General features: G+C 38.3%; 1 protein-coding gene and 1 long non-coding RNA gene across 4 annotated transcripts in view; both read left to right on the top strand.

The window, feature by feature from the left end:
• The first annotated feature begins 9,233 nt into the window (after positions 1 to 9,233).
• On the top strand, positions 9,234 to 10,936 carry LOC133816001 (uncharacterized). Of its 2 annotated transcripts, none has more exons than XR_009884943.1 (3): positions 9,234 to 9,519; positions 10,225 to 10,547; positions 10,768 to 10,936. It is a non-coding gene; the product is annotated as an uncharacterized LOC133816001 (long non-coding RNA). The 2 variants fall into 2 exon arrangements; XR_009884944.1 differs by having other exon boundaries at positions 9,242 to 9,519; positions 10,225 to 10,339.
• A 3,264-nt stretch (positions 10,937 to 14,200) lies between these two features.
• Positions 14,201 to 25,685, top strand: part of LOC133817733 (protein SWEETIE) — a 58,171-nt gene continuing 46,686 nt past the window's right edge. Inside the window, exons 1-11 of one of the 2 annotated variants that reach the window (XM_062250327.1) lie at positions 14,201 to 14,489; positions 15,033 to 15,240; positions 15,411 to 15,517; positions 16,072 to 16,308; positions 16,413 to 16,502; positions 22,186 to 22,273; positions 22,537 to 22,601; positions 23,068 to 23,172; positions 23,954 to 24,043; positions 24,164 to 24,244; positions 24,360 to 24,428. In XM_062250327.1, the coding sequence (XP_062106311.1) occupies positions 14,325 to 14,489; positions 15,033 to 15,240; positions 15,411 to 15,517; positions 16,072 to 16,308; positions 16,413 to 16,502; positions 22,186 to 22,273; positions 22,537 to 22,601; positions 23,068 to 23,172; positions 23,954 to 24,043; positions 24,164 to 24,244; positions 24,360 to 24,428 (1,305 nt within the window). In that variant the 5' untranslated portion in view covers positions 14,201 to 14,324. Of the gene's footprint in view, positions 14,490 to 15,032; positions 15,241 to 15,410; positions 15,518 to 16,071; positions 16,309 to 16,412; positions 16,503 to 22,185; positions 22,274 to 22,536; positions 22,602 to 23,067; positions 23,173 to 23,953; positions 24,044 to 24,139; positions 24,245 to 24,359; positions 24,429 to 25,685 lie in introns of those variants that run through there. The other variant, XM_062250328.1, reaches the window with a different exon arrangement.

Genomic DNA, 25,685 nt, shown 5'->3' with positions numbered 1-25,685 from the left:
TTCAAGAACGCAGAAGTCACAGAGCACAGAAACGACATGCATGGCGTAATAGAAAGCTTAAAGAACGAAGTTCTTACCTAGGCGAAGATGGAAACTTGGACCGGAAGACCTTCGGCTAGATGTCAGACTAGTTTTCGAAGCTCTGAACTCTGGTGCAAGTTCTTGAAAGTATTGGCAAAGATGGTGAATAAAAATTTCTTAAAAGAGACAAAAAGCCTACTTATAGGGATTGAAGGGATAGCCAAAAGGCAGTAATCATAACTTCCCACTTTCGAAACGAGGGAAAGTGTATAAGACGTCAAATTGCCTTTTTGGAAACCGAAAAGACTTGATTAAACATAATTATATCACGGTTTTCGAAAATGCACGGGGATTCTGACAGACATCATGGGGATGTGAATGGTTGTTCCCTTAAGTTTCTTTATTGCCCGTCGCACTAAACAAACTTGGGGGGCAAATGTTATCCCAAAAATCAGAAGTGAATGACATGGCAGGCATTAATTACACGTGGCTGACACCTGGCAGAATCTGTGTTCGACTATCGACCAGGAAGACATTCAGTATCATGCAATCAGTTTCTTTATACGACCAGCCTGGTCGTACGCACATTTTACGCGGAGGAAATCTTAGGCAGTTATAATGGAATCCGAAATTACCTCCCATGATTTCCTGAGTATCTGATTATTTAGGAAAGAATATCTGTAACAAATCAATGTAAATCTTCCCTGAGCTTATAAATAGAAGAAGATGGCTCAGGGAAGAGGATCCCTTTTTTTTCTTTTCTTACTTTCAGATCACTTGAGATTAGAGTTATCAAACTAGTTATATTGTATTGTTCTTCAGAGGTTGGTGAAACTCATTGAACCCTAGTTCTTTGATCACTCCTTTGGATCTTATACCAATAACAATCTAAGTGGACGTAGGTTATTACCAGATCCTGGGGCCGAACCACTATAAAATCTTGTGTTCTTATTATTTTCGTCATCACATTCTTTTCAACGTATTCTTCCACGTCAAGTGTATTTTGACTCCGTGTCAGTTGGCCAAAATCTGGGTCAACACAACCTTAAACATCAAAATCACAATTACCTCCCTACTCAGAAAAACTCAAAGTTTCTAACCTCAAAAACACAATTTAATTCTCACCTTGGCCTTAATTAAATGTTCCTTGGATAATCCTTGAGCTAAGCTTCTAAATCCCCACTGAAATCCCAGCTCAAATCCTCCAAATTTTCTCTATTTTTCTTGTGTTTTTCCTAGTTTCCTTGAGAGAGAAGAGAGAGAGAGAAAAAGAGTCGGTCTAATTTTCTTTTCCACTAGCTTCCGTTTAACTAAGTCTATCCTTTATCCTGTTAAGTCAATCCCGAGGCCCGGGGTGCCGGAAACGTCCCCTAGGGCAAAACGGTAAATTTCCCCAATATTCCCGGCTAGACCTCCTAACCTCAAATATATCTCCATATATTTATTTTCATAACCCGATAGTCTAAATAACTACCCGATACCTAAAATACCCTTGACTTATCCAAAGTCAACTGTTAAACCCCGTTGTGACTTTTCCCGCTATCTAGCCCTAGGACCGCCTCGAGTCGTGCTCTGCAAACCTACCCACATAATAATGTGGTTCTCACGAATACCATATATATATATCCCATTAACATCAATATAGTCATACAAGCATTTTAATCATATAATTATGCATTTAAGTCAATAAAATCATTCAAATCATATTTAACCCAATTATGCCCTCCCGGCGCACTAATCAAGGCCCTTAAGCCTCATTAGCGAATTTAGGGTCGTTACAATTATCCCCTCCTAATGAGAATTTCGTCCTCGAAATTTACCTGAATAACTCGGGATACTGATCCCGCATTGCTGATTCGAGCTCCCAGGTCGCCTCCTCGACCTTGCTATTTCTCCATAACACTTTAACTAACGGAATTGTCTTATTCCGTAAAACTTTATCCTTCCGGTCCAAAATCTGAACTGGTCGCTCTTCATAGGACAAATCTGTCTGTAACTCTAAGTCCTCGTACTTTAGCACGTGTGTTGTATCTGAAATATACTTCCACAACATGGAGACATGGAACACATCGTGAACTCCTGACAGCGACAGTGGCAAGGCCAACCTGTAAGCCACCTATCCAATCCTCTCTAGGATCTCGAAAGGCCCAACAAACCGAGGGCTCAATTTGCCCTTTACTCCAAATCTCCTCACCCCTCTCAATGGTGAAACTCATAGAAACACGTGGTCCCCAACCTGGAACTCCACATTCCTACGCTTAGGATCAGCGTAGCTTTTCTGTCTACTCTGCGAGGCAAGCATTCTGGCTCAAATCTTCTCAATAGCCTCATTGGTCTTCTGAACCATATCTGGCCCAAAATACTTCCTTTCACCCATCTCATCCCAATGAATGGGTGATCTACACTTTCTCCCATATAGCATCTCGTAAGGAGCCACCCCAATCGTGGACTGATAACTGTTGTTATACGAAAACTCGATCAACGGTAAGTACTTACTCCAAGACCCCTCGAAATCAATCACACACGCCCTAAGCATGTCCTCCAATACCTGAATCATCCTCTGAGACTGTCCATTAGTCTGAGGATGAAAAACGGTGCTAAATTTCAGCTAAGTCCCCATAGCTCTCTGCAGAGCTCCCCAAAACTTAGAGGTAAAGATAGGGTCTCGATCAGATACAATAGACTTTGGAACCCCATGGAGACGAACTATCTCCCTCACATACAACTCTGCATACTGTTCCACTGTAAAGGACGACCTCACTAACAGAAATTGAGCTGACTTGGTGTATCTATCCACTACCACCCACACCGAGTCACAAAGTCCCACTGTCCTGGGTAACCTTCCCACGAAATCCATGGTGATGTCCTCCCACTTCCACTCTGGGATATCCAAAGGCTGAAGCAACCCCACTGGTCGCTGAAGCTCAGCCTTTACCTGCTGGCATGTCAAACATCTAGACACATACTCTACCACATCCCTCTTCATCCCGGGCCACCAATATAATGTCCATAGATCCTGATACATCTTCATGGTACCCGGATGAAGTGAGTATGGCGTAGTGTGTGACTCATCTAGTATCTCTTGCCTGATCCCTTTATCTGCTGGAACACAAATCCGCCCCTGATATCGAAGCATATCAGTCTCAGAGACGAAATAATCCTTAGCTGTTCTCGCTAAAACATGCTGCCTAACTTCCTGCAACTGCGCATCCACCATTTGTCCCTCCTTAATCCTCTCAAGCAGGGTCGACTGCAAGGTAATATTCACTAACTGGCCCACCACCAATTCTATCCTTGCTCTGGTCATTTCATCTGCTAACTCCCTTGAAATCTGGGTGGAACTATACAACTACCCTGGGCCCCTCCGGCTCAAAGCGTCTGCCACCACGTTGGCTTTCCCTGGGTGGTAAAGGATATCACAGTCATAATCCTTAACCAGCTCCAACCAACGCCTCTGTCTCATGTTCAAATCCTTCTGAGTGAAGAAATATTTCAAACTCTTGTGGTCAGTGTATATCTCGCACTTCTCCTCATACAGATAATGCCGCCAAACCTTCAGTGCGAATACCACTGCCGCCAATTCCAAATCATGAGTAGGATACCGCTGCTCATACTCCTTCAGCTGTCGCGATGCGTAGGCTATAACTTTCTCATTCTGCATCAGCACACAGCCTAAACCCATTCTCGATGCATCACAGTAAACCACAAACTTTCCTTTCTCCGAAGGAAGACTCAACACTAGTGCAGAAATAAGCCACGCTTCAACTCTTGGAAACTGTTTTCACACTTCTCTGACCAAACAAACTTCTGATTCTTCCTCGTCAACTCTGTCATTGGTGAAGAAATCTTTGAAAACCCTTCTACGAACCATCTATAATAACCTGCCAATCCAAGGAAACTCCGCACCTCCGAGGCGTTCCTTGGCCTCGGCCAATCTCTTACTGCTTCTACCTTGGATGGATCTACCTTAATCCTTTCTGCTCCAACTATATGCCCAAGAAAAGTTACCTCTAGCAACCAAAACTCACACTTCTTAAACTTGGCGTACAACTGATGTTCCCTTAACCTCTGTAAAACCTGTCGAAGATGCTGCTCATGCTCTGCCTCTGAACTGGAGTATACCAAGATTTCATCGATGAACGGGGCATTGGTCAAACCAAAGGACATGACCAAAAACTCATAGTGCCCATACCATGTCCGAAAGGCCATCTTCGGTATATCCTCATCTTTGATCCTTAGCTGGTGATAACCAGATCGTAGATCAATCTTTGAGAACACCGTCTTTCCCTGCAGCTGATCGAACAAGTCATCAATCCTTGGTAAATGGTACTTATTCTTTATGGTCAACTTGTTCAATTTTATATAGTCTATACACATCCTCAGAGTCCCGTCCTTCTTCTTTATAAACAACACTGGAGCACCCCATGGAGAATAACTAGGCCTAATAAATCCCAAATCCAGAAGCTTCTGCAACTACATCTTTAATTCCTTCAATTCAGCTGGAGCCATTCTATATGGTGTCCTTGATACTGGTTCTGTCCCCGGTGCTAACTCAATTTCAAACTGAATCTCCCTGCGCAGTGGCAACCCTGGTAGATCCTCAGGAAATACATCCAAAAACTCACACACCAATCTGGTCTCTCCCGGCCCTGCCGGCATAACCCTAGTAGTATCCACTACACTGACCAGAAAACCTATGCATCCTCCCTATAACAAATCCCTGGCTCTCAATGCAAAAATCATGGGTACGCGGGGTCCACATACTACACCCACAAATACAAAAGGGTCCTCGCCCTCAGGCTCAAGAGTCACCATCTTCTTACTGCAGTCAATGGTAGCCCCATATCTGACAAACCAGTCCATCCCTAGAATCATATCAAAATCCTCCATGTCAAACTCAATCAAATCCACCGAAAGTTCTCTACTATCAACCATCACTGACAGTGCCCTAATCCATCTCCTAGAGATTACTAGTTCCCCTGTAGGCAATAAAGTCCCAAACCCTGCAGTCCGATATTCACTAGGTCTACACAATCTATCTATCACTTTACTAGAAACAAAGGAATGTGTAGCACCAGAATCAATCAATATAGTAAAAGGAGAGCCAGCACTAGAAAGCTGACCTGTCACTACTGAGGGACTAGCCTCGGCCTCTGCCTGAGTCAAGGTGAATACTCGAGCTGGAGTCAAGCTATCCACCTTTCCTGCTTCACCTTTCTTCACTGTTGGACAATCTTTCCTGATATGCCCCACTATTCCGCACACAAAGCAAGGTTTGGCCCGAAATGAACCCAAATGACGCCTTCTACACCTCGGGCACTCCGGATAGGTCCGCCATGCCTCGCCGCCACCTTGACAGCCACCCTGACCACCCCGACCCCTCCTATCAGAACCAGGAGCGGTAGAAGTGTTAGGAGCCTTTCTCTTGAAGTCACTAGGGCCTCCGCCCCTACCTGTCCCTGAAGAAGGAGGTACCATTCTACGGCCCTCGCGCCTCACCGCACTTTCCCTCCAAATCTTGTTCTCCGCTTCCTCAGCGGTAAGAGCCTTCTCAACGGCCTGGGCATAAGTTGTTCCTCCAGGTACCGTTGTAATTCTAACATCCCGGGCTATCATAACATTAAGCCCCCTGATAAATCTATCTTGTCTAGTAGCATCAGTAGGCACAAGATCTGGTGCAAACTTTGCAAGCCTGTCAAATTTTAGGGCATACTCTATAAAAGTCATATTGCCCTGCACCAAACCCACAAACTCATTAACTTTGCTGCCCTGATGGCAACATTATAGTATTTCTGGCTAAACAAGTCTCTGAAGCCTTCCCAACAAAAAGCAGTCACATCCCTAGTCTGCAATGCCACTTCCCACCAGATGCAGGCATCCTCTCTCAACATATACGTGGCACATGCCACTCTGTCATGTCCCTTTATTCTCATGAAATCCAAAATAGTAGTAATCATGGTCAACCATTGCTCAGCCTTCAATGGATCAGGTCCCCCTTCAAAGATTGGAGGTTGCTGCTTCCTAAACCGCTCATACAACGGTTCCCATCTGTTCCCAACCTCCCCGGACTGTACAACCGGTACCACTGCAGATGGTACAATAGGGGCAGCACTCCCTGATGGAGCATGCTGTCGCAGTAGACGAATCTATTCATCCTGGCTCTGTAATCGAGCCTGCATATCTGCCATCAGTTGTTGCCAGTTCTCAGGGATTGGCGAAGGATTCTGGCCCTGGTCATCACCCCCGGCCCCAGACCTAGTGCCGGCTAGTCGCGTAGATTTTCTTGGACGCATAGCTATCCAAGTCAATCTGCAATCAACGACTCGACAATTAGACCATGATGATAGGGCAAAAGCTTCTCCCAAAACCCATCAAAGTATCATAACCAGTCACAAACATTCACAATATAGGAATTCATCCACATGCACCTGTTGCTAATAAGCATGCTCCAACATTATCATACCAAAGCTAAAATAAAGGCATTCACTAATGGGCAATATACAATTAATCATTCAGATATCCATTTACATGCAATGCGATGCTGATAAGCATGCATTAATATTCTCATACAGCAGTCAAGGGCCAGGCCCTATCAGTATCTCATGCTTCCTATTAATCCAATAAATAATAATATTCATAACTCATTTCAGGCATATGAACACATAAGCACATATACACATTACCAAACCCTGAATCGAGCTTGTCTCTAGCAGCGAATGTACATGTCCAACCAGTATTCAGGAACCCTTAAACCTAGGATGCTCTGATACCAAGTTGTAATGCCCTGGATAGCCAAGACTGCTACACTGTGTACTTATAAAGGTGCAAGACTTGCTAATCAAGTCATTAACTTAAAAACGTGTCACTAAACATGTATGAGCTAGGGTTAAAAATGGTTTTGGTCTCAAAAGTTTCACTTTATATAATTAAACAGTTATATACATGGGATCCCAAAGGAAACAGGGTTTAAAAGTTGGATTACAGACTCCCCAAAATACAGACAATTGTCAGCCATACTAAGGCAAAATGAACATTTATGGGTCTCGCGTCCCTACCTAAACCTCAACTGTGGCGGCTGAGCAGCTGGTCATGTACATTCCGCTCACAGAGCTCTTCAAATCAGGGCTAATCAAGTTTGCTCTTGCCTTTACCTACACCACGTAGCACCCGTGAGCCAAGGCCCAGCATGAAAACATAATAGCAATGTAATCAACAGTAACAGATAACTAATTCATCAAGCATGACCAAACACTTATCATTCTACATTAATCACTTAACACATATTCATAATCAACAATGAAATTAATCGTTCTAATAGTCAATTCACATAATAACTAGGGTTTACAACTTAGGCTTCACCCTCTGTTTATCCCACTGACTCCGACCCGCTTAAACCGAGCTCAATGCATAATAAGTTGTCCTTGGCTACCAATGGCCAAGCCGCGCCCTGTGCGCTAGTGTAACCCATGGCACTCTTAGGCCGTTGGTTTACTGTTTACATGGCATAACACCATCCTTTCAAAGCATACATATTAGGGAGCTCTTAGTCCCATTACAAATACACAACCGGATGCAGTTTTCTTACCTTTAACTTCTTCATTTATTAATTACAAGCGACGTCCCTCGAGCACAATCCTTTCCCGAGCCCTAGCTTTAACACCTAATCACAACCAAGGTATTAGGTTTCATTAATATTCAGATATAGGTTTTCGGGTACAAAACTAACTTCCGGGAAATCGAATTCCACCAAGCACGGTGGTGAAATCAATCTCGAGCACTCTAGGCTAGATTCCCGTACTTTAAAACCCTAAATGTTCAAGTACACACCTAAGGGCTGCGACCCTTGAAGCTTAGCCACGACCCTGCCCTAAAACAGAACCAAGGCCACCCCTGAATGAAGACATGCGCTGCGGCCCTTCCTTTGGGCGCCGCGACACTTACCCCTAGCTGAGCCTCCCTGGCTCCTTTGCATCCTAGGGTCGCAGTGCTCTAGAACAGAGCCGCGACCCTTCCCTTTGTGCCCATAAATTCCACCATTTTCAACCTCTAAACCTTACCCAAAATCATCCCAAAGCTCCCTAATTCAAAACCAGTTAATCCCAACACTTTTAGAATGACTCTAACAACTTAATTCAACTAAAAACCTAACTTAAAATTCATTGAAATCCTACTTTCAATTTCTGAAACTCAAGAACTTCAAAACACCCAACCAGCCATGCAAAAACTCGAATTTAAACCTCTAAGTCATAAATTGAAGCTTACCTCTTCTGCTGATCCACTTCTCTAAGCAAAATCCAAGTTAATTCCCAAGCTTTCAGCTTCAATTCAACCTTAAACATCAAAATCACAATTACCTCCCTACTCAGAAAAACTCAGAGTTTCTAACCTCAAAAACACAATTTAATTCTCACCTTGGCCTTGATTAAATGTTCCTTGGATAATCCTTGAGCTAAGCTTCTAAATCCCCACTGAAATCCCAGCTCAAATCCTCCAAATTTCATATGTTTTTCTTGTGTTTTTCCTAGTTTCCTTGAGAGAGAAGAGAGAGAGAGAGAAAAAGAGTCGGTCTAATTTTCTTTTCCACTAGCTTCCGTTTAACTAAGTCTATCCTTTATCCTGTTAAGTCGATCCCGAGGCCCGGGGTGCTGGAAACGTCCCCGATGGCAAAACGGTAAATTTCCCCAATATTCCCGCCTAGACCTCCTAACCTCAAATATATCTCCATATATTTATTTTCATAACCCGATAGTCTAAATAACTACCCGATACCTAAAATACCCCTGACTTATCCAAAGTCAACTGTTAAATCCAGTTGTGATTTTTCCCGCTATCTAGCCCTAGGACCGCCTCGAGTCGTGCTCTGCAAACCTACCCACATAATAATGTGGTTCTCACGAATACCACATATATATATATCCCATTAACATCAATATAGTCATACAAGCATTTTAATCATATAATTATGCATTTAAGTCAATAAAATCATTCAATCACATTTAACCCAATTATGCCCTCTCGGCGCACTAATCAAGGCCCTTAAGCCTCATTAACGAATTTACGGTCGTTACATCCACGGTTCGAAAACATTCCCAACAATTAATAACCCAGCCCAACCCAATATACCCGACTATCTATTAATAAATATACATATATTTTAATTTTTTTTATACACACTAAAAACCCTAAATATAAAAGCTAAATATCCTAAGTTCTAACCCTAAATTTGATTGCCGACATTTCACACTCCTCACTACACTCTTTGTCTCTCAAGCTCAACTCTCACTCTGTCACTCATTGTCCACCGTCCACCACCATCAGCCACAAACTAGTTGTCTTCCCCACATCTCACTCATCCTGTCTCACTCTTCTTAGTCGCACACACTACGACACCACCACCACAATAGTCTTCTTCCTTCCCACGACACCACCACCACATAGCTATCTTCTTTCTTCACCACAACGACACCAACAGATCAGTCTCCTTCCTCCATATTTTTGGTTTGATTTCTATGTCTATAATTACTATTTATTGTTATGTTATTTTTGTGTTATGAATTTAGGTTAAAATTGTTTATGTTATTTTTATTTTTGAAATCGGATTTAAAACAAATATTGGAGCTTTCAAAGGGAAGCAATTATTATTTTGCTTGATTGGGAGAAATGTATTTTTTTCACTATTTTATTCTATGATTTGATCAAGTTGTTTTTTTTTAATATTTTATCTAAACTCAGTTCTATAATTTATATTTTGAATCAATGTTCGATTCTGCATATGTGTGATTCTATATTATTTTTGAGCTTGTATGGTGTTTGGTGTATACTTTTTTAGGCTCTGCGACAAGCAATGATACATATACTGTGTTTGGTGTATATTTCTTTAAGCAAAGATTATGTAGGGACCTATAGACTACATTCACTTTCAATATTGTATTGCACAATGTTATTTCTTTGAGCAAAAATTTTGGTTTATTAATCATACATTGCACGTTGTCATGCTTTTTCATATACTGATTTTAGGTTATTAATAATATTATATTTGATTGATTTTTTATGTACTACAAGCTGTTATTTGCAATTAATAAGTGGTTCTTGATTATTAAATCTATTGGTTCTTTTAGTAATTTTTCTAGATTAATAATTTGGTACTAATGTTTTCAGTTCTTGAGTGATGTTTGTCTAAAAGAGGCTAGATGTTTGCTGCAGATTTATGGGGTGCATTCCAGGATCAAGGATATGGAGAATTCAATGACATTGGCTCTATCACTATAATAGCGAATTATATTGTTCCAGTTGTTATAGGACAGATTGATGTAGATTGGTGTGCTCAAATATGGTTCAATCCTTGCTAACAAAATTGAGGCTGATAGTGAAATAGGTACAGACAGTGAGGAGGAAGTTGAACTGAGAGCTTGTTCTGTTCATGTGTGTGGAAAAAATGAGGAAGTTAATTAGTAACATATCAGGAAATCAAATATAGCCATATCTCCTGTTGCTAGCATTGAAATTTTCTTGCTGCTGATTTTGTTGTGAGTTTTGTATGGCTTCTTACCTTATTCTGACACGAGCTTGTTAGTCTAAGAGTGCTTAAGTTTTTAGTTTATTTTGTTTGTTCTTTTTCTTCTTATTTGTAAAAATCTATGTCTAACTATACTTAGTTATTAGTTGATTTTGATTTGTTAATAATATAACTCTTTTATGTATATTTGTTTTCACTAAATTTCTTAATTTTTATTTATTGAATTGTAGACAATCCAACTAAGGCAAGGAGCAGAGGAGAAGATTCCAAACAAATGATTGTGTTTATTCAATATTAAATGGGTGACTGGAATGGATGACTGTAATATCTTGAAGAACTATGTTTGGATGACTATAATATTTCAAGACTTGTTTTGTTTGTGGTTTTATAATCCATTAATTTTGAGTGGTTAAGGACTAAGATATGATTATTTTGTTGGCATGTTTTATCTTTTGATGGTTTTTTTTTTCAAATTTCTTTCTTAGGTTGGAGAATATAATTTATTGATTTTAAAAATTAAATTTGACATGAATTTAAAATTTTGAAGTTTATAAATTAGTTTAACCCAACCAAACCAACCCAACTCAACTCAACCCAACCCGAACAATGCTATAGATAGTAGGGTTGAGTTATAGAATAAAGTCATCTTGAATGGGTTATGATTTCTTTAGGTCGATGTAGTTGGATTGACTCATTAAAATGTCTTAAATCCGGCCAACCCAACCCATGTGCACCCCTACCCATAATGGAAAAAAACCTGAATAAAGAAGTGAAATGTGGTGTTCTTGATTTATTACAGCTACACCTGTTTGATCTTGTGTTTGATTTAATGTATGTGCATATATATTGATCTTGACTTATGATATTAAAATTTTTTTTTTGTAATACACCTTTCTCTACACACTTTGTGTAGCACACTAATTTTTATTTTATTTTATTAAGTGTGTGAATTATTTTATTATTAATTGTTAAGTGTTAGGAATTTACTTTTATTGTTTGAATTATTTGGTAGAAATTATGTGAATTAAAATTATTAATTGATTTATTTTGTGAGTTCTTGAGTTTTGGTTGTGTGCACCAAGGTGCATAGTTAGTAGAAATGCACACACAAGTGCTAGGGTGTGTGCATGTGCATGATATGCATAGTGAACATGCATTAGTTTCCATACATAGTGTATTTTATTCTCCTATTATTTATTTATTCTTTTTATTAATTTAGAAAAGGGAAAAATAAAAGAAATTAAGAAGGAATGACTTGTAGTGTGAATGGAAGGAATCAGGAGTGGAAACTTTCATTTTCCTCACCTAGGCATTTTTATTTATTTATTAGAAAATTGAAAGAAAGATATATGAATAATGTTAAATGGTTAGGATGAGATTTTCTTTTATTAAGTTGACTTGGGCTAATTTTTGAAAAGATGAAAATGAGAAATAGTAATGTGAAAGGCCATGTATGGCTGAGTAGGAGAGAGAGAGAGAGGTCGACTAGGGGAGAGAGGGAATCAAGAGTGAGTTTCCATTTTTGGTTTAGCATTTAATCATGAAGTTGTCGTCCTTAAATCTATTGTTTATCAATGCCAAAATATAGGGAAATCAAATCCTAGAATTTTCCCTTACTTTCCCATTGTATGATGAGTAGTCTCTAGGGTTTTTATAAGGGAAAGAATGTTTTAGAGAGCCTCATTTGGAGTGCTGGCCGACTACACCATAGAGAGAGAGAGAGCACAAAAATATAGAGAGAAAGAGGGAAAGAAAGAAAGAGTGAGAGAGGGAAATCGTGAAGAGAAGGAGAAGGAAGAAGAAGGGAAATAGGGTTTCGAAATCCCTAGGGTAAGCTTTTGGGTTCATGGTGATCTTTAGTTTTCTTTTTCTTCTTCTTGAATCTAAGAACATGTTATTGTTTTTTTTTTCTTTTCTTGATGTGGGTTTTGAAAACCCTAGGTTGATCAAAAGTGGTGCCCATTTTGGGTCTTTGATTTCTAGCAAGAGAGGTAATGGATCTTCTTAACCTCTTTGTTGGTTTGACTATGTTATGATCTTGTTGTAATTTTGAAGTATGGTTAATGGTTGAAATGAATGGTTAGATTTTATAGAAAGATGAAAAGTGTTGGTAGTATATTTTGTTCTTCGTGCTATTCTCTTATGGAATCGAATAAAGAAGCATGGTGAGTTGATTGCTAAATCTTGTTGTTAGACTCATGTGTATTTCGGCAATAACATGCTTTGGGCTTAGTTTTACTTGCTTTATTTTTGGCATAAAAGAAATGTTAAAATAATGTTATAATAGGAGCATGTTAGAGGTTCTTTTTATTTTGTTGCTCACTTGCTCATATATAAACATGAATATTCGAGGTATTTTATTGTATGAGGGAAGCATGAATTAGCTGTATAGGTTGTGCGCTATTTTAGTAGTGTATTCGTCCTAGGCATTGTTGTTGTTAGGGCTGTGCAGAAACGATCCGATCTAATAACAAACCGACCGATCCAATGTCAACTGACCACTAAAAATTGGATATCCAATCATGATTGGATTGGATCGGATGACATTTTTAAAAATCCAATATTGGATCGGTCGGTTCTTAGATGACATGTAAATCCAATGGATCCAACCGACCGATCCAATCCAATAATGATCCAATACCATCCAATTAATATTCAGATAAAAAATATATTATATATTTTTTTAAAAAAAATCAGGTTTAACTCTTCTAAGGATCGGATTGGATGGATCCAATCAATCCAATTAATATTGGATCAAAAATATTGGATGGATCCAATCCGATATAATAAATATTGGATCAAAAATATTGGATGGATTCGATCTAATACAGGGATTCATATCCATTGGATGGAACCGATCCAATCCAATGACTTATTGGTTCGGTTCGGTTGAGCATACAATATTGGATTGGATCAGTTGGAGAAATCCAACATCCAATGTATAATTGGATTGGATCTGGATGGGTCCAAAAACATTGGAAATGGTCCAATGAACAGCCCTAGTTGTTGTCGATTATTGTTTCATACATGATTAAATTATTGGTGCATGCAAATTGAATCTTGTGATGCATAAAAATTATAAAAATATGTTATAGAATGGTTTAAACATGATTAAAAAAAAGCATTAGAGTTGTTCTACGAATTTCTAAAAATGAAAAAATAAACGAAACCTTATTGATGGCGTTTAAGAGACGTCACACTCGCGCCCTCTTTCTTCGAGATCGAATATCAAATAGAATTCTCTGAAATATGTAAGCGATTAAACTCCACCGTTCAATTATTGAAGAAGTGGTAGAAAATGGTGAATGAAAAGAACACTATAATCAGAGGATATAACAAATTTATTATTTACTTTTCTTCAGACATTCATGATTCATGCGCAATATTTGACCAATAAGGCGGCTCATAGATTAGTTGAGCATTATTTACAGTGTACACGGATGATGTTTTATCTTTTTTATTTGATGTGTTATACTTTGAATATTTTCAATGGAATGCTTGTCTAAAAAATATGGTGGTTGATCAGATGTTGTATTCATCCACGTGTTGCGTTTTTTAGGCTTAACCTAACGAACTGTACCAAGTGTACTGTGCTGATGTGGTATTATTTATTTATTTTAATTGTTAGCTAGTAGGATTGTCAAGTTCTCTTCTCATTTGGTAACTTGTTATGTTTTTTAATTTCTCAAATCCAACAAATAGTTTTATGACCCTCAGTTGCCAAGCGCTAATGGAGTATTTCCCGATTCTATAAGGATTTCGTCAAATTTCATTAAACAAAGCTGCAATGGTGAGGAATTACGTGAGAGAGAACGTACCGCTCTCGCGGTTCGGCGTCCTGGTGGTGCAGTTGGAGTCCATTGGCGCCTCCGCGGCTCAGCAGGCGCCGGAGCCACTCCTCTGTTTCGATCTCCTCTCGGATCTCATATCCGCCATTGATGAAGAACCCAAGGTCTCCCTAACTTTCTAGTTCTACTTCTGTTTTTTTTTTCATTACGAAGCCAATGCTTGAATTTGATTCCGATTGTGGTCGAACGAACTTGTGGAGTCCTTTTGGTTGTTCTTCTTGTCAAATTCTGTAGGCACATTAATAACTATCGTACAATTTAGTGTCCTTGGGATGTAAATGAGGCAATGCCACTTCAATTTAACTCACGGCGTCCTTACCGGTCTGATGATTGGTGTGTAGTTTAGTATGATTGCTTTAGATAGTTGAAATCTGAAGTATTTTTGGATCAAACTTCGGCTTAATGATGAAGTGAGTTAATATTCGAGTGTTTCAATTTACCTAAGTAGTAAATGCAATGCACTCAAGAATTCATGCTTTGTGTTAGAAGTTATGATATTTATTCGTGATATATTCGTGTTTTCTAGGAATCGGTAGTTAGTCTTTTGAATTAACTCGAGTATTTTTGTTTGAGTTGATTGGATTTTGATTCATATGCACTGGAACTTCTGACTATTCACACTAGGCCTGTGGACAAATAAATTTCAGGAATCTATCTTGTTGTGGCAAAGGAAATGTGAGGACGCATTGCAAGCCTTGCTTACTCTTGGTGCTCGGAGGCCTGTTCGCCATTTGGCGTCAGTGGCAATGGCTAGGATTATATCCAAGGGAGATGGAATTTCAATATACTCAAGAGTGAGCAGTCTTCAAGGATTTCTCTCCGATGGGAAGAGGAATGAACCTCAAAAAGTTGCTGGTTGGTTGCAAATACTAAAATTATTTGCATTATCCATTTTCACGAGTTTTTTGTTTTTGTTTTTTATATGATATCGACCATGAAATCCAGAAGCAAGAATGTTATTGTTGTGTACTGCAGTTTGTCCTGATATATCATTGATTTATTATTTTTCTGAATCAATTGTATAGGTGCTGCACAATGCTTAGGAGAACTATATCGACATTTTGGGAGAAAAATCACTTCAGGATTACTTGAAACAACTATTATTGCGACCAAACTGATTAAATTTCATGAGGTAGTCCCACATATTCTGCAAATTTGCTTATTAATGAATACAAATTTATAACACAGGACACATAAATGTGAGAGGAACCTTTTGTTAAGAATTGAATTTAGTATAATTGTTATTTGTAATCTTCCACTATGGAAATTTTTGTCTTCAGAGTGGTTTTGTTTGTATTTCATCTCTCCTATCCAGTTAAGGATTTGTCCCTTCCACCTTTTCACTTTTAAGTTTATTATACACCTTTTTTAGTTTTCATTTTGTCATTTCCTTTGCGGCATATAGGCAAATAGAGCTAACTTTTTCCATACAATTCTGGATAATTTGGTTGAATAGTCATATTTCCTACTTCTTTACTTTATGCTGGATGATTTTCATTCTGGCATCTTAGTCTACTTATTAAGTGTAAATATCTTTTACGACTTGTTATTTGTTATGCACTTGCTAGTTTATTCTATTTATTTAGCAGTATGGAATAGAGTGGCAACAATGTAACATTATTTTTCCCTTTCCTTCTTTTTGATGTCTTCTATTGTTATGATTCTAGCTATATTCGTCATATTCAGGAATTTGTCAGACAAGAGGCTCTACACATGCTTCAGAGTGCACTTGAAGGCTCTGGTGGCAGTGCTGCATCTTCAGCATATACCGAATCATTTCGTCTTATAATGCGGTTTGCTGTTGGGGATAAATCATTTATTGTTAGAATAGCTGCTGCGAGATGTTTGAAGGCTTTTGCTTCTATTGGAGGACCAGGTTTGGGAGTGGGAGAACTTGAGAATTCAGCCTCCTATTGTGTTAAGGTAAGTTTCTTCTTTGTCTGGTTCTTTCTAAATGTATGTTGGTATTTTCAATGCTACTGGTAAGCTTTTTGTGTTTTTCCTTGTTACCATTGCTTATGCAATAGGCCCTTGAAGATTCTGTTCCATCTGTTCGGGATGAATTTGCTGAAGCATTGGGGTCTTTGCTTGCTCTTGGAATGAATCCTGATGCACAGGTTTCTTCGTCTTTTTTTTCTTTCTCCTCTTCTTTTTTTCAATTTGCTGTTTGGCTGAATTTGGGTGAATCAAACATTTTCATATTGTTTGAGATTTGATTATTATTATTAGTTTTTATGCAAATGGTTTGAACTTATAAACATTGTAGAATATCAAGATGTCGATTCATATTCAAGTGTATTTATTACTGCTTTCTTTTCCTAGTTAGTAGATTTACTGCTTTGCTTATTTCCTATTTACAGCTGTATTTTATTTTCCTAGGTATCGTTTCCTCTTCTGTATTAATTAGCTGCTTTGTATGTGTATATATACCCCTATACTCTATGAAAAAGATATAGAATAAAATTATTCTTTTACCACAGTAAGCTTCATGGTATCAGAGCTGTAGTTGGCTTCTCTGTTCACCTCTGTTTTCACTAACCAAAACAGAGCTCCTTCTCCGAGAAGTACAGCCCTTCTGTCAACTACTCCTTATCATTATTTCATTCTTATTTGTGATCTCTTGCTGTTTGCTTCAATGGCAAATGGTGGAAACACATCTCCAAAGAGTGGTGACTCCTCTTCCACCACTAATTCTCAAAAATCTTCAACTCCGGTCACTTTGCTCCCATCAGATAGCACTGTTATTCCTGTGACCAGTCACAAACTCAACGGTCAGAATTATCTTCAATGGTCCCAATCTGTTATGATGTTCATCAGTGGTCGAGGTCGTGACGACTGTCTTACTGGGGCTGCCGTTCAACCAAGTGTTGATGACCCGCAATATAGGAGCTGGCGTACTGAGAAAAACTTGGTGATGTCTTGGCTAATCAACTCAATGACAACTAAAGTCAGCGAGAATTTTCTTCTCTACAAAACAGCACAAGATATTTGGGAAGCAGCCCGAGATACTTACTCCAGCCAAGATAATACTTCTGAATTGTTTCATGTGGAAAATCTCCTCCACGACCTTCGACAAGGTGAAAACTCCGTTACCACATACTTCTCTGCCCTTAATCGATGTTGGCAGCAACTAGATCTCTTTGAAATTTATGAATGGAGGTGTCCAGATGACAGCAACCAATTCAAACGAATCACTGAGAAAAGACGTGTTTTCAAGTTTCTTTTGGGCCTTAATAAATCCTTAGATGAGGTGAGAGGTCGTATACTCAGTACCAAACCTCTACCTAGTCTTCGGGAGGCTTTTTCTGAGGTTCGTAGAGAGGAAAGTCGCAGGAAAGTGATGATGGGACAGCCTGAATCTGCTGTAGAAATGGATGGATCAGCCTTGGTAGCCCTCAAAACTCAAGTCATACCCGATTCAACAGCGTTTAATAGTCGTGGGGGGCCTCAACATCATGACAATCGGTCTCGTAAAGGTAGACCATGGTGTGATCATTGTAAGAAACCTGGGCACTACAAGGAGACTTGTTGGGTGCTGCACGACAAACCACCAGATTGGAAACCAAGACGAGACCGGGACAGCAGAAGCAATATGGCCTCAGTTGAAGCTGAAAAGACCCTGCCCAATGTGCAAAATGTGCCTTTCACAAAAGATCAGCTTGAGATGCTTCAACAGCTTTTCAATAGGCCTTCTCAATCAACCATGGCTTCTGATTTAGGGGCAGTCACTCAGCCAAGGTCCGATAATCATTCTCTACATGTTGCAAAGTCATCTTCTAGCCCTTGGATTGTCGATTCTGGCGCATCAGATCACATGACAGGTGACAAGTCATTTTTCTCTCAATACTCTCCAGCTAAGAGTCGTCATACCGTTCGGATAGCAAATGGTTCTCATGCCATAGTTGCTGGGAAAGGAACCATACATCTCTCTAAAACCCTGACTCTTTATTCAGTCTTATTTGTTCCTGATCTTGACTGTAATTTGCTCTCAGTTAGCAAACTTAATAAAGATTTGAACTGTGAAACTAAATTCTTGACAAACTCTTGTGTTTTTCAGGACTTGGATTCGGGGAGGACGATTGGCAATGCTGAACTTTGCTCTGGCTTATACATCCTCAAAGGAAACAATTCCTCTTCATGTCGTGTTCCTAGTTATCAGTGTCAAAATGTCAGTTTTGAGTCTAGTAAAGATAGTGAAATTATGTTGTGGCACCAACGATTAGGTCATCCTAATTTTACGTATTTAAAGCGCTTGTTTCCCTCGTTATTCAATAATAAGAATCCAAAAATATTCCAATGTGATGTTTGCCAATTTTCAAAACATACCCGCAGCAACTATCCTCCTCAGCCTTATAAATCATCTCATCCTTTCTCTTATTCATGGTGATATTTGGGGACCTACAAAAATATCCAATATCACTGGTGCCAGATGGTTCTTGTTATTGGTAGATGATCACACACGCCTAAGTTGGACCTTTCTTATGAAAGAAAAATCAGAAACAAGTCAAATTTTCAAAAACTTTCATGCTATGGTTCAAACCCAATTCCAAATGAATATTCAAGTGCTCAAAACAGATAATGCAAGAGATTTCTTCAATTCCGCTCTTGGCCCTTACCTTGTTTCTAATGGGATCGTTCATCAAAGTTCATGCGTGGACACACCACAACAAAATGGAGTGGCAGAACGCAAAAATAGACATCTGCTTGAGGTGGCTCGATCATTGCTCTTCACTTCTACTGTTCCTAAGAGATTTTGGGGGGAAGCGGTTCTTGCTGCAACCTACCTTATCAATAGAATGCCTTCTAGAATTCTAAAGTTCAGAACTCCAATGCAAACTTTCCTTGAATACTTTCCAAAATCTCACTTGGCTTCGCAAATTCCTCTCAAAGTTTTTGGATGTACTGTATTTGTTCATATCCATAGTCAAAATCGAGGTAAATTGGATGCAAGAGCCACAAAATGTATCTTTGTTGGATACTCACCCAACAAGAAGGGATACAAATGTTATTGTCCTACTTCCAAGAAATTTTTCACTCAATGGATGTAACTTTTTTTGAACACCTTCCATACTTCTCCAACTCTGCGATTCAGGGGGAGAACTACAGCCATGAATCACAGAATTGGGAATGGTTTATAGATTCGAATCTGCCAAATACTCATAAACTTCATTCATCAATTCCAACACCTCTAGACCAGCCATCAACTAGTACTTGTCCTAAGTCTACACATCCTGACCAGCCATCAACTAGTATTTGTCCTAAGTCTACACATCCTGAACCTCCATTTCAATCTATTCCCCTTCTTTCTCCAAAAAATAATATCAAGGTTTACACAAGAAGGAAAACCTGTGAACAGCCTGTGCCAGTTCAGCAAAGCCATGAGTTCAATCCGAGACCAATCAATCCTGAGATTGTGCAAGAAGAAACTGAACTTGACCCTCGTATTGAGTGTGATTCAGAGTTAGACAAGCCAATTGCTCAGAGAAAAGGAGTCAGGTCATGCACTCAACACCCACTTCGAAATTATTTGTCATACTCAAGTTTGTCTCAGAACTTCAGAGCTTTCATCTCAGCCCTAGATCAGATTCAGATTCCCAAGACTATTCATGAAGCTCTTTTGATACCTGAATGGAAGGCTGCTATTCTAGAAGAGATCCGAGCCCTTGTAAAGAATGGGACATGGGTGATTACTGATTTACCTCCTGGAAAGAAGACTGTGGGATGTAAATGGATCTTTTCTGTAAAACAAAAGGCTAATGGGAGCATAGAAAGATTCAAAGCTCGTTTGGTGGCTAGAGGTTTCACTCAATCTTATGGGATCGATTATCAGGAAACCTTTGCTCCTGTAGCCAAATTAAACACAGTTCGAGTCATCTTATCTGTTGCTGTGAACCAAGATTGGCCATTGTATCAGTTAGATGTTAAAAATGCATTCTTGAATGGAGATCTTTTGGAAGAGGTATATATGGATGTTCCGCTAGGTTTTGAAAGTAACCACTCTAAGCACCAGGTATGTAAACTTCGAAAATCTCTTTATGGGCTCAAACAATCACCTCGTGCTTGGTTTGAAAGGTTTGCAAGAGTACTTAAAATAGATGGTTACTCACAATGTCAAGCTGACCATACTTTATTTGTCAAACACTCATACAACAATAGAATTGCATTATTGATAGTGTATGTTGATGATATAGTAGTTACTGGAAATCATGAGGAGGAAATCAATCATCTAAAGAACTTGCTTTCTAAGGAGTTTGAGATCAAGGATTTTGGGCAGTTGAGGTACTTCTTAGGAATGGAAGTTGCTCGTTCCAATCATGGTATCTCTGTCTCTCAACGGAAATATGTTTTGGACCTTCTAAAGGAGACGGGAATGAGTGGGTGCAAACCTGTAGAGACACCCATGGATCCTAACATTAAATTGGAGCCTCGTGGTGAAGGAATAGTGACAGACAAAGGGAAGTTCCAACGTCTTGTGGGTAAATTGATCTATCTAACTCATACTCGCCCAGATATAAGCTTTGCTGTCAGTATAGTTAGTCAATTCCTGAGCAATCCTTCAGAGGGACACATGGAAGCTGTATATCGAATCTTAAAATATCTCAAAAAGGATCCCGGAAAAGGTCTCATGTTTAAGAAATCTCTCAATCGCTCGCTTGAAATTTACACAGATGCTGATTGGCAGGGTCCCCAATTGATCGAAAGTCAACCTCTGGCTATTGCTCCTATGTATGGGGTAATTTGGTTACTTGGCGAAGTAAAAAGCAACAGGTGGTTGCCCGCAGTAGTGCAGAGGCTGAATTCCGTGCTTTAGCTCATGGAATTTGTGAAGGGATCTGGATAAAAAGACTGTTGGATGAACTCAGAATCAATGTAGAAGACTCCATAGAAATGATGTGTGATAATCAAGCTGCTATTGCCATAGCCAAAAATCCAGTCCATCATGATAGAACAAAACATGTGGAAATTGATAGACATTTTATAAGTGAGAAAATTGAAGACAGAGTAATCTCACTAAAGCATGTTCCTTCTCGTTTTCAGATTGCTGATATTCTTACTAAGGCTCTACATCGTCCAAATTTTCAGGATCTGAGTTCCAAACTTGGTTTGACAAGCATATATCGTCCATCTTGAGGGGGAGTGTAGAATATCAAGATGTCGATTCATATTCAAGTGTATTTATTACTGCTTTCTTTTCCTAGTTAGTAGATTTACTGCTTTGCTTATTTCCTATTTACAGCTGTATTTTATTTTCCTAGGTATCGTTTCCTCTTCTGTATTAATTAGCTGCTTTGTATGTGTATATATACCCCTATACTCTATGAAAAAGATATAGAATAAAATTATTCTTTTACCACAGTAAGCTTCAAACATAATTGAAACAAAATAATTGTAAATAGGTCCTAAATTAGACGTTCAGTTTGCTGAAAGATCAAAAGAAGGCTAATCCAATATGTATATATACATATTTGTATCATTTCATTTATGATTTTTTAAGATCTGAGGTTCAATTTTCATTCGGCAAATGCAGTCTTTTCAAGTTTCAAATCTAGTTGAAAAATTATTTTACTACTATATAGATGTATGAATGATTAATCTTAAAAAACAGAAATTATATAAATTATGAGAATTTAATTAGCTAAAGATATTTCATTTTATTAGCAGATGACATAATTAGCATTATGTTGATAGTTTGATTTGAAATGAATTCTGATTCACGTATTATTGCATTATCAGATTTGGGTATGCTTTTTCTGCTTTCTATTTGGTCCTTTGCAATCTCAAGTTTGTTTGTTTTACTAGGTTCAACCCAGGGGAAAAGGTCCTAATCTTCCAGCAAAAAAGCTAGAAGGTGGTTTGCAGAGGTACTTAACCTTGCCTTTCAGAAAAGGTAATGTCCTGTGTGTAGTAGTTTATTGTCTCTACCTTAAATGCTTTAGAAAAACATGTTACTCTTACAGGTTATAGGAATTTAAATTGTCTTGGCTAAAACTTTATAAGAGTTGGTGACTTTATTGTTTGATGATTGGCATTGCATGCGTAATGTGAATGTAAAGGCATAGAACACACCAAAAAAAATAAAGTGTTAATCGCTATACATGGCATTCATGCTTCAGAGTGTTGAAGTATTCTGACAAACTATTTGTATTACAGCAAGTGGATCTCGGTCAAAGGACATGCGAGTTGGAATTACTTTGTCGTGGGTGTTCTTTTTACAGGTAAATGCTTCTTTGGGAGGCCTTAGTCAAACCAATTTGTTATTGTGGTTGACTATGTTTTAGATTTTGTATACTTTTCCACTCATTAAGAAACAACAAATAGTGTGCTTTATTTATATATGATCTAGGATTAAAATTTTCTATGCACTAAATGCAAGACATAGAGGCTTTTTTATGGTGTGTGTGTAAATATATACATGAATGCATATCACACTAGATTTGATTTAAGGTAGTTTGTTTTTACTGGATAATTTAAATGGAAGCATATGTTAAGCAGTTCTATTGTTGTTTGAGTAACAGTTCTCTCTCTGTAAGTTTATGAATTGGCTATGGCAATTGTTGGATGTGCTAAATTTAACGTGTGGCATACGGTTATCTTATCTTGTTTTAAGATGCTATTGTTTATTTTTTTTTTGTTGTTTTTATATCTGTTCTTTACAAGTCTCTTTTGTATTTTATCTTTCAGGCCATTCGCCTAAAATATCTGCATCCGGATAGTGAGCTTCAGAACTTTGTTTTGCAAGTTATGGACATGCTTTGCCCGGATGCTTCAGTTGATTCCCACGCGCTGGTATATCTCAGACAAGTCACAGCCTTTTGGTTGATTTTTTTACTCTTGACTTTGTTTTTAGCTGACAATTAGGTAACTCATACATATTATCATGTCTCTGTTATCATCTGTTAGAGAGTGAAACAGGGAATGATTAAATGGAGGAAACATTGATCTGGAATTTAGTCAGGCTCAGTTTAATTCTGTTGAAATTGAATCATGATGTTGGTTTCTTGTCCTACATCTCAAGATTGGACTTATGTTCAGTTTATCACTTTTTAATCAGCTATGCAGCTACCAATATTAATTCTAGCTATAGATCTGTCAAAATTATTATCATCTGAAAAAGTTTTAGCTGATTTTCTGAAGTATGTCTCCAACTACCAGATAACAGATAGTACAATCAAGACCAGTTAGTTGTAGTATCCTCAGATAGAAATTGAAACATGTTACACAAGAATTTAGAGAGGGATTCTGTTTCATTTATATGGACGAGCTTCATTTCTTATCAAATGAAATTAGGGGTATAATGTATTAGCTGGATAAAGACAGATATCAGCTATTCCTTGCTTCATATCTTGCTTACTGGTGCATCCTTAAATATTCTGGAGCTTGGGAGGGTGAGGTATTTAGAATTCCTAGGTTTTATAGTGAACATTTTGTTGATGAATCCCTATTTTTTTTTACTGTTTGCTTTTATTTGATGATATCTTCTTTTTGTTGGCTTCTATAACATAGCTAAGCCTATTAGCAATTTTATCCTATGTGAAGCTACTGACTGGTAAATCATTTTTTGGTGAAGGCATGTGTTCTCTATATACTTCGTGTTGGTATGACTGACCAAATGACAGAACCTACTCAGAGGGATTTTTTAGTTTTTCTTGGAAAACAGGTAACCATAAGTTTTTTAAGGTTTATTATGAACTCTCTCTACTTTAAGATATCGATTCTTCTGATGAATGCCTAAACTTCTATGGTGTCTCTAAAGCAAACTTTACAATGAAATCCGCAGCTCCAATCACCAGATGCCAGTCCTTCCATGAAAATTGCTGCTCTACGTACCCTGTCATATACACTAAAAACACTAGGAGAGGTAGTTGATTTTGTTAATTTTTTCTGTACATTGAATAAATTTCTTACAGATACGTTTATATCATAACTATGTTGTGACTCATTTAAGTCTTTGTTCTTATCTTTTCCCTTGGCAGGTTCCTTCTGAATTCAAGGAGATGCTTGACGATACAGTTGTTGCATCAATATCTCATTCTTCACAGATTGTAAGCTCTTGATTTGTCACTTGCATTTGAAGATTTAGCACCTATTTTTTGATAATATTATTGCTTAACGCTTACCATACCGCCCTCATTTCTGCTGTCTTGCAGTGCTGTTTGCTTAGGAATAGGATATCAAAAATCACTCTAGTTTACTTGTGTAACTGCATTCAGCTTGTTGGTTATATTTAGGTTTTCCAACCTTTGCTTGGTTATGACCATTTTGAGATTGGTTCTTATCTTTTTTTTTTTAATAATAAGAAATGATTGGTGTATATTTATAGAAGATGATAAGGTATCATCTTGAATATTAAAGAATTTGTAAGAAGAAATTATTATTATTTTTTTATTTTTGTGTTAATAATCAGTAGAATACAAACCTATTTATACAATTTTACACCTCTAAACCTCATGATTAAAGAATCACAAAGATAGCTAAAAAAGGAAACTACTAATTTACAGCTACAATCAAATTTTCTTTGATTTTTTCTTATCTGTCAACACTCCCCTTAAGCTGGACTGTAAATATTGATGAGTCCAAGCTTGTTTACTAGAAAATCAAAGACTCGTTCGGATAACCCCTTTGTGAGAATATCAGCCACCTGTTGATCTGTCTGTACATATTTGATGCTGGTAGTTCCTCCATCAATCTTCTCTTCAATAAAATGACGGTCTACTTCAACGTGTTTAGTTCTGTCATGATGTATAGGGTTACGTGCAATACTGATGGTAGACTGATTGTCACAGTAGAGCTCAATGGGGGCTTCATATTCAATCTTCAATTCCCCTAATAGGCGTTTGATCCATATTGCTTCGCACACTCCATGGGCCATGGCTCTATACTTTGCCTGTGCGCTACTTCTTGCAACCGCTGATTGCTTTTTACTTTACCATGTCACCACATTACCCCATACAATTGTGCAGTACCTAGATGTAGATTTTCTATCATCAACTAACCTTGCCCAATCTGCATCTGTGAATACTTCAACCTTCCTCTCGGTTGTCTTTTTGAAGAAAAGACCTTTTCCTGGTGTTTGCTTGAGATACCTAAGAATTCTGTATACTGCATTGAGATGTCCTCGACATGGATCATGCATATATTGACTGACCAGACTTACTGCAAAGGCAATATCAGGTTTGGTATGTGAGAGGTAGACAAGCTTCCCTACTAGTTCCTGGTACCTTCCTTTGTCAATTGAGTTTCCTTCAAACATTTTTCTCTTGTCTCCAAGCTTGATTGGAGTTTTGTTGGGTTTACTTCCA

This window comes from Humulus lupulus, chromosome 2, assembly GCF_963169125.1.
Source record: "Humulus lupulus chromosome 2, drHumLupu1.1, whole genome shotgun sequence".
Classification (NCBI taxonomy): Eukaryota; Viridiplantae; Streptophyta; class Magnoliopsida; order Rosales; family Cannabaceae; genus Humulus; species Humulus lupulus.
The sequence above is the reverse complement of the archived record's forward strand: the minus strand, read 5'-3'. Positions and strand labels throughout refer to the sequence as shown.